Below are 9106 nucleotides of genomic sequence, written 5' to 3'. Positions count from 1 at the left end.
TTATATTTGGCCTCCATGTTTCTCCTTTGTAAGTGCTTATACATCTATGTCTAATAAATAGCATTTGCAGCAGAACAGAATTCCAAGGAAAGATTGTGGGCCAGTTAAGATAAAGCCTGGAAGTCATTTTAAGGCTGATCTATCACGAATACTTTTCTTGTTCTGTTTTTTCTTGTGGAAATGTTCAAATGCACCAAAAGTAGAGGAAATATGGTATAATGGGTCCTGATGGACCAATGATCTAGGTTCCAAAAATTAAGAGCAATTTTACAATCTTGTTTCACTTACATTTGCACCTTCCTTGGGGGTGTGTGCTAGAATATTTTACAGCCCGTTGTCGATAACATATCCTTTAACCCATGAATACTTTGGTGTCATTAGTAAAAATCCTTAGATTAATCTATTTATTTGAAACCTACTATAAAACTATATAATAAATCAGATTCTAATGAATTGCCTGTTTGCTAGAACTAGAGGATATTCATCAAAATGGCTGTTAAAAACAGAGATAAACTACTTGGCTGCTCACAAGACAGTGTTCTTCTTAGAACAGGAACAAAGTTTTAACCTGAAATCCCAATAATTTAGAGATGTCTGGTATACTGCCCATACTTTAAGGAGCAGAGAGTTTAAAATGATATAGAGTCATTAGACTGATCTTTTCTCTGTGGGCACAATTGGAAGAATTTACGTGGCATTTGACCATCCCCAGGATCTCTATAATTACAGCAGTATTGCCTATGTGACCAAGTCCAAGGCCAGTCCTGCAGCCACAAAGATGAGGTTCTTTGTGTCTGTGTCTCTTTTTCTCTGTGTCTCTTTCTCACATACACAAACACATACACACTCACTACTTTAAAGAAAAGAAATTATTATGGATGAAAAAGCCTCATTCTAAGGGCTGGGTCTGTTGTGCCTCATTCTTGACTGTCTCTCTCTACTCCGAGGGGTGGGCTCAGGAGGTCCCAAGAAATTTGCCCAAACATTCTCAGTCATTTCTTCCTACTTCTGATTCAATGACAAGATCCCCACACTGAAGTTTTGCCTTCATCAGTTCAGTTCAGTTCAGTTGCTCAGTCGTGTCCGACTCTTTGCGACCCCATGAACCGCAGCATGCCAGGCCTCCCCGTCCATCACCAACTCCTGGAGTCCACCCAAACCCATGTCCATTGATTGAGTCAGTGATGTCATCCAACCATCTCATCCTCTGTCGTCCCCATCTCCTCCTGCCCTCAATCTTTCCCAACATCAAGGTCTTTTCCAACGAGTCAACTCTTCGCATGAGGTGGCCAAACTATTGGAGTTTCAGCTTCAGCATCATTTCTTCCAAAGAACATCCAGGACTGATCTCCTTTAGGATGGACTGGTTGGATCACCTTGCAGTCCAAGGGACTCTCAAGAGTCTTCTGCAACACCACAGTTCAAAAGCATCAATTCTTCTGCACTTTGCTTTCTTTATAGTGCAACTCTCACATCCATACATGACCACTGGAAAACCCATAGCCTTGACTAGACAGACCTTTGTTGGTAAAGTAATGTCTCTGCTTTTTAATATGCTGTCTTGGTTGGTCATAACTTTCCTTCCAAGGAGTAAGCATCTTTTAATTTCATGGCTGCAGTCACCATCTGCAGTGATTTTTAAACCCAGAAAAATAAAGTCTGACACTGTTTCCACTGTTTGCCCATCTATTTGCCATGAAGTGATGGGACCAGATGCCATGATCTTAGTCTTCTGAATGCTGAGCTTTAAGCCAACTTTTACACTTCCCTCCTTCACTTTCATCAAGAGGTTTTTAGTTCTTCTTTACTTTCTGCCATAAAGGTGGTGTCATCTGCATATCTGAGATTATTGATATTTCTCCTGGAAATCTTGATTCCAGCTTGTGCTTCCTCCAGCCCAGCATGTCTCATGATGTACTCTGCATAGAAGTTAAATAAGCAGGGTGACAATATATAGCCTTGACTTCCTCCTTTTCCTATTTGGAACCAGTCTGTTGTTCCATGTCCAGTTCTAACTGTTGCTTCCTGACCTGCATACAGGTTTGTCACGAGGCAGGTCAGGTGGTCTGGTATTCCCATCTCTTTCAGAATTTTCCACAGTTTATTGTGATCCACACAGTCAAAGGCTTTGGTATGGTCCATAAAGCAGAAATAGATGTTTTTCTGGAACTCTCTTAGTTTTTTTGGTGATCCAGCGGATGTCATGTGGTTCAAACCTGCATTATTTAGGGGTCAGATCTCATTCAGTTAGACCTGAAAATAATTCATAGTTTTTTGGAAACTGGATAAAATGATTTTAAATTTCACATGGAAAAATGATTGTCTAAGAAATAGCCGATGACTTAAAAAAAAAAAATGAGTAAAGAAAGAAGACTACCTCTCCTAGAAATAGAAATTTATATGTGAATTTATATATGTGGTTTCCCAGGTGGTTCAGTGGTAGAGGACCTGAGTGCCAATTCACGGGACAGAAGAAATGCAGGTTTGATCCCTGGGTTGGGAAAATCCCCTGGAATAGGAAATGGCATGCCACTCCAGTTCCTTGCCTGGAGAATCCCATGGACAGAGGGGCCTGGCAGGCTACAGTCCACAGAGTAACAAAGACTTGGACACGACTGAGGAACTGAGCACACAGCACACGCACACACACATACATATATTAATATTCTACATTAATAACAGACATACAAGATGAATATTCTTGCTGCATAAAGAACTCATGCCAGTTGATAACAATTCTTCAGACAGTGTCTTCTGACACTACCCTGAAGAGGAACCACAAATCACCAACATTTATTTCAAAACCATGATTAGATTCAGTCACAAAAGATTAACTTAAAATACCACGGCCATCTGACAACTGGCAAAAAAAAAAAAAAAGATTTTAAATGGCATTATCTATTTGGGATGAGAGGGAAGTGAGATTGAGGCCTTTGTACACTTGTGACTCAACAATTTGGCAGTACAATCAAAACATGGATGCACCTTAAGCCGGTATTGCCACCTCTGGCAATCTGTCGTAAGTCAGCAGCCTGAGTGACCGATTGTACTTGCCCTGTTTGTCGTCCCTCATTCTAGATTTCATTTTTTCCCTGATAGCTGCATTGTCTGCTAGGCTGAAAGCCTGATAGGAAGGGATGTCTGTTTTCTTCACAGCAGGACTTGGCATAGTGTAAGTACCTATTGTGAGTTCAGAGTGAAATTCAGCCACAGCAAAAAAGGGAAAAGCTTGATTTTCCAACAATGAGAATGGGTAAATAAATTTTCAGAATGCATACATGAGGAACCATTAAAATGATGTGTATAAAGTTTCTAATAGAATGGCAAATTGTTCACAGTTTGATAAGTGAAAAAAAGAATACAAAATTGATATACAGTATGATTTCAACATGTAAACACCCAGGAGGAAAAACATCTAAATCTATCATTTATTTTAAGATACACCATTATTTTACTGTTATTTTCACATACCACTGAGAATAAAAAATGTCCGTGATGCTGAGTGTAATATGATGTTGTCTACATAGCTTCGACAAATAAACCTCCCATGTAGAGAAGGCTGGGCAAGGGAGCTTGCTTGTCTCAACTTTGTCATTGGGTGCAGAGAAGAAAAAAAAAATCTCACCTAAGAATTATAAGGTAGGGCTCGCACTAGCTTGCATTTTGAATTCATACTACCAGCATGGTCCAAAGAACCTCCAGCAGAGAATTTAACTCAGGGCAATTTAACTCAGAGCATCAACTCAGGTTGGTGTTGCCTCAGATGGCTGCAAAAACAGACACACATCTCCCCTGTGAGACCTAGACCTCAACAGGGCTGGCAGCATATATGAGCCACCATAGCAATCCTAACAAGTGGAAAATTTTGCACCCTACAATTGATGAGATAGACTAAACAAAATGTTAACAGGGGCCAACTCAGTGGTAAGATGATAAAGCAAAAATATATATATATCTTATATATATCATATATATATATCTTTAATATATCTTATATACAATGTATTTTTATATATTATAGATACATAATATAGATGTTTTATGCAATGTGTTTTACATAATGCAGACATATTGCTATTTGGAAAAGTAAAATATTTTCATTTAAAATTTGAGATATATGGGATTCTAAGGGAATTCATTAAAAAATTTAACATTGGGACTTCCCTGGTGGTCTAGTGACTAAGACGCCATGCTTCCACTCCAGAGGGCGTGGATTCAATCCCTGGTTGGGGAATAAAGATTTTGTATGCTGTGTGGCTGAGTGCCAAAGAATTGATGCTTTCAAACTGTGGTGCTAGAGAAGACTCTTGAGAATCCCTTGGACATCAGGAGATCAAACCAGTCAGTCCTAAAGGAAATCAACCCTGAATATTCACTGGAAGGACTGATGCTGATGCTGAAGCTCCAATACTTGGCTACCTGATATGGAGAGTCAACTTATTAGAGAAGACCCTGATGTTAGGAAAGATTAAGGGCAAGAGAAGGGAGCGACAGGGGATGAGATGGTTGAATGGCATCACCAATTCAATGGACATGAGCTTGAGCAAATTCCAGGAGACAGTGAAGGACAAGGAAGCCTAGCATGCTGCAATCCATGGAGTCATATAAAAGTAGGAGATGACTTACAGGCTGAACAATGACAACAATGCTAAGTGGCGTCACCAGAAAATAAAATAAATTCAACACTATCCTCAGGTCTCTGAACATGACAGATCTTTATTTCTTCTTGTCTTCAACACAGGTTTCTCACCAGTTCTATTCCAACAGCTAAGTTCAATTAGTTCCCTTCCTATCATCCTGTGAAATTCAATAGACAAAGAAAAGATCAATCTGATGGTCAGGTACAGAGCCTCTTTCATACTGTGAATGTGTTAAGCAGGGTGTCATCAGCATCATTAACGTTTTTGAGCTCTATGTGCAAGATATGAGATTATGCCTGGTGGGAGGGGCCAGTTGTATAGAGGCTTAAGCCTCTACTTTCATTCATTTACTTAGCTGACAAATATTTGTTGAGCATGCATTATGTAGGGCTTCCCTGGGGGCTCAGTGGTAAAGAACCAATACAAGAGATGCAGGTTTGATCCCTGGGTAGGGAGGATCCCCTGGAGAAGGAAATGGCAACCCACTCCGGTATTCTTGCCTGGGAAATCCCATGGACAGAGGAGACTGGCAGAGTACAGCCCACACGGTCACAAAGAGTTAGACGTGACTGAGCACTCACAGATCTTAAGAATGACATGATGGCTGGTGAGCTAGACCTCCTGCTTAAATGAAGATTGGAAAAGCAGCTAGATTTAGGGTGTGAACATTTTGGTCTTCTGTTTATACAGCAAATCAATTGGGATGGAGATTATGAGTTTATTTCCTGGTATATATATACAACTTGAGGGTATTCAAACTAGGGGATTCTGGGTGGGGTGAGTCCACACAAAAAATCAGAAAAAGGAAGTCCCTTGATGTGGAGTGGGGGTGGGTGGGTGGGGTAGGAAAGTCAGACTAAAGCTGATGGCTTTGGGAATGGATTAAGGATATTCTATGAATCCCCATAGGAGAAGGCAATGGCACCCCACTCCAGTGTTCTTGCCTGGAGAATCCCAGGGACGGGGGAGCCTCATGGGCTGCCGTCTATGGGGTTGCACAGAGTTGGACACGACTGAAGCGAGTTAGCAGCAGCAGCAGCATGAACCCCCATTTTCTATTTAGAAGTAACATTTTGAATGCCTCAACCCTTGGGGTAAATCTGGTGGTTATGTCATCAGAGGAGGTGGGGAAAATGGGAACAGTCATTAAAATAATGAGAAAGAATAAGATGAGGAGAGAGACTAGTTCAGACACCCAGTTTCTCCACGGTTCAGGACAGCCTGGGGTTTTTGCCTGCCCTCAGAAGGACCCAGTGGATTTGTTTACTGGTTGTTACCCAGGGGGTGTTATAAAGAGTCATATTTACGAGCTAGAAGGGCAGTGATAACACGATCTAACCCCTCTACTCAAGGAGATCATCAGTGATGACCCAAGGTTGCTGCTTCCAGACCAAAATTCAGAACAATACAGAATCCAGGCAGCATTCTACCCTAAAGAATAGGGACTGCTTTCCTCTAGGCGATTACTTTAGTGCAACCTGTCCGCCCCCACCCCCCACCCCGCGCCAAGGGCAAGTCACGGTCCACCACTGTCTGTAGAGACTCAGTCGCTGCAATGGATGGCGCCCCGAGCAGGGTCCAGGAAGCCCAGGGTCAGGCACTCTCCAGCCCATTCAAGGGCACACCGACAGAGCGATACACACAACTGCTCCACGCCGGACACCAAAGCCCACAGCTTCAGGGGATCAGGCCACATCCCAAGCGCAAACAACGCGGGCAGCCACCGCTCCCCTCTTCTGCTTCACTCGCAGCGCCGCGGGAGCTCTGGCCGCACATCGAGGGTTATGTAACACCTATCTGTCACGGTCTGCATGTCCAGGGGACTTTCAAAATAATGGTGGCGAATAACAATTCACGGCGGTACGGTCATCCCACGGAATCCTAGGTGAGAAAGCACAGGTAGACAGATGCAAGTGGCTGCGCGTCCCGGAGAGCGCAGATGCATCCGTGAAATCTCAAACCCGGCACGCAGTTCCGCGAAGCGGGTAGGGAGGACGCCTCCTCGGGCGGGATCTGCACGCAGCCGAGCGGGGTGGGAGGACGCTGGGCGCGGGGCGGGGCGGCCGGGGCAGGTGCGGGCCTGGGGCGGCGGCGGCGGCGCGGCGGGTGCGCGGAGGCCCGGGCGGCGGCGGCGGCGGCGGGCAGCCCGCCCGGCGAGGGGAGTTCCCGCAGCCCGCCCCTGCGCCCGCCCCTCGCCGCCCGCGGCTCCTCCTCGCCGCCGCGCCGCGCCTCGCCTCGCCATGGTGGAGCGCGGAGACGCGGCGCCGCTGCTGCGCTGGGCCGAGGGCCCCGCCGTCTCCCCGCCGCGGGCCCCGGTCCCGCAGGCTGGAGGCCGGGGCTGGGGCGGCGGTGGGGGCGGCTGGGCGGCCGCGGAGCCGCCGAGGAGGCGGGAGCCCGAGGAGCTGCGGCAACCCGGGCGCCTCGAGCTGGGCGACGTGGAGGAGGACCAGGTGGTGGCCGTGTTCGTGGTCACCTTCGATCCCCGCTCGGGTGAGAGCCGCCCCGGGAGCGGGGCGAGCGTCGCCCCCCAACCGGGCTTCGGGGACGGCGGGGGAGGGGCTCGCTGCGCGCGCACCCGCACACCTGCACCCCTCTCCCCGCCGGCTGCCCCCCCCACCCCGGGCGGGCAGGGGGTGCCTCGGCGGGCTGGGGGCGTGGGGCTTTGTTCCCTGCGCCCCCGGGCCCCCCTCTCCCGTTCCGTCCCGCTACCTCCCGGCGGGTCCCCAGCCGGCGCCCCAGTCCACAGTCCTGTTTGCACTTCTCGGGTGATAGAGGATCCTGTTCGTGGCCACGGGCACCCTAGCTTTTGTTTTCTTTTCGGGCTCGGCTAATCGGGTTCTCCTGTGAAGAGGAGGAACGCCCCTCCACCCCTCTAGGTGAATTCCTTCGGAAACAGATCGTCCTAAGCCTCCAGCTTCTCTGCTTCCCGCCCTCGCTCCCCATCCCTCTCCGCCTGGTAACTTTGTGAGCGCCCAAGTTCAGTCTCTCTGACGGCATTATTTTGAGCAATTAACGCCTGGAGCATTAAGGGATGGCACAGAGGGATTAAGCTGGAGACGGATTAAAAGAGAAACCTCCCCGGTAGGCTCTTGGCGGGTGTTTTTGGAGAGTTAAAGGGTGACCTCGCATAATCTTTTACCTAACCATCCGGTAAGGAAGTGTGCATTTTACTGGTGAGCGAATTCCTGGGGTTCAAAAGTGAAGGCGTTAAGTTGTTGTGCAGTCGCTAATACCTCCCTCGGAGAGCCTCAAGTGGTCGGGGAAGGGCTCTGCTCTCAGGAGTGGAGGGAGGAGAGCTCATGGTTCTGAAAAGTGTTAGTCGCTCAGTCGTGTAGGACTCTTCGCAACCCCACGGACCTGAGCCTGCCAGGCTCCTCTGTCCATGGAATTGGGGTTAAGAAAACCCAGATGGGTCTTTCTGTTCTCAGTCCACTGAAGTTGCTGGAATGTGGAGTGTCTGATTATGTGGAGTGTCAGCTTTTTTCTCTAGTTCCCTACCTGGTCCTCCAAGGATGAGCTGTAGAAACCTTTCTGAAAAACATGAAAGGTTGTGATGGGGTGAAAGGGAAAGGAAAAGGGGTGAGGATCTTGAGATGTCAGAAGATGGGCAGGATTGGAACCCAGCAAGGCCCAGGAAGAAAGAGGAACAGCTGTGGGGAGACTAGACCTTTCTGACTCCTGGCGATTCCTTGGCCCCTTCCCTATGGCTTTCAAACTTTTTCGACCGTGACCCAACATATGAAATTCATTGTACATACCAATCAGTTTGCTCCATACATACATTAAAGTTTCATGAAATAGAACTAATCGCTTTCACATGTACATACTGTCATTTTCTATTTTTTGTTTTTTAATGCTCATCACATAGGCTGCTTAACTGACATATGGTTGGCACTCCCAGACAGGAAAACTGTTCATTTTTGACTGAAGTAACCTTGATCACTAGAGAAAAACATACTATTTTGTAACTCATAATATTCCTTATTCCTTCTGTAAATGGATATGCACATGAAATTCTTTCTGAAAAGTGTTTAAGAGTAGCTAGAAATGGAGAGGGAGCATTCACAGGGGCTGATTTAGCAGTGGTTGCACTGATGGTAAAGACAGAGGGGAAGAGGAGGAGGAAAAAAAGATAATTCTGGGCTAACCACAGGTGGAGTTAATAATACTGAAAAGTACCTCAGAGCTGGGCCCCTCCCCCTGCCTTGTTAGTCACAGCTGGTGAGCATGGTTTTGTGGGTATGTGTGCAAGTATTTGTGTGTGGAGACACACCCGTACACAAGTGTGTATTTGTAATGGCTTTCAGATTAAGATAGTGTGGAAAGAAGGGATTTAACAGGCTTTTGGACACCTGCTTTGCGTAGGTGTTCTACTATAATGCTGTTTCACTTAATTCTCACCACCATTCTAATTGGATGATCATTTATACCCCATTTATACATGAGCAAACAGAAGATGATTAAGT

At 46.5% G+C, this 9106-nt stretch overlaps 1 protein-coding gene across 1 annotated transcript in view; it reads left to right on the top strand.

Moving 5' to 3' along the window:
• Positions 1–6880: 6880 nt before the first annotated feature.
• Positions 6881–9106, top strand: part of DENND11 (DENN domain containing 11) — a 44755-nt gene continuing 42529 nt past the window's right edge. The window contains exon 1 of the mRNA XM_052639093.1: positions 6881–7130. Coding sequence (XP_052495053.1) covers positions 6881–7130 — 250 coding nt within the window. The remainder of the gene's footprint in view (positions 7131–9106) is intronic.

Source organism: Budorcas taxicolor, chromosome 4, assembly GCF_023091745.1.
Source record: "Budorcas taxicolor isolate Tak-1 chromosome 4, Takin1.1, whole genome shotgun sequence".
Taxonomy (NCBI): Eukaryota; Metazoa; Chordata; class Mammalia; order Artiodactyla; family Bovidae; genus Budorcas; species Budorcas taxicolor.
The sequence above is the reverse complement of the archived record's forward strand: the minus strand, read 5'-3'. Positions and strand labels throughout refer to the sequence as shown.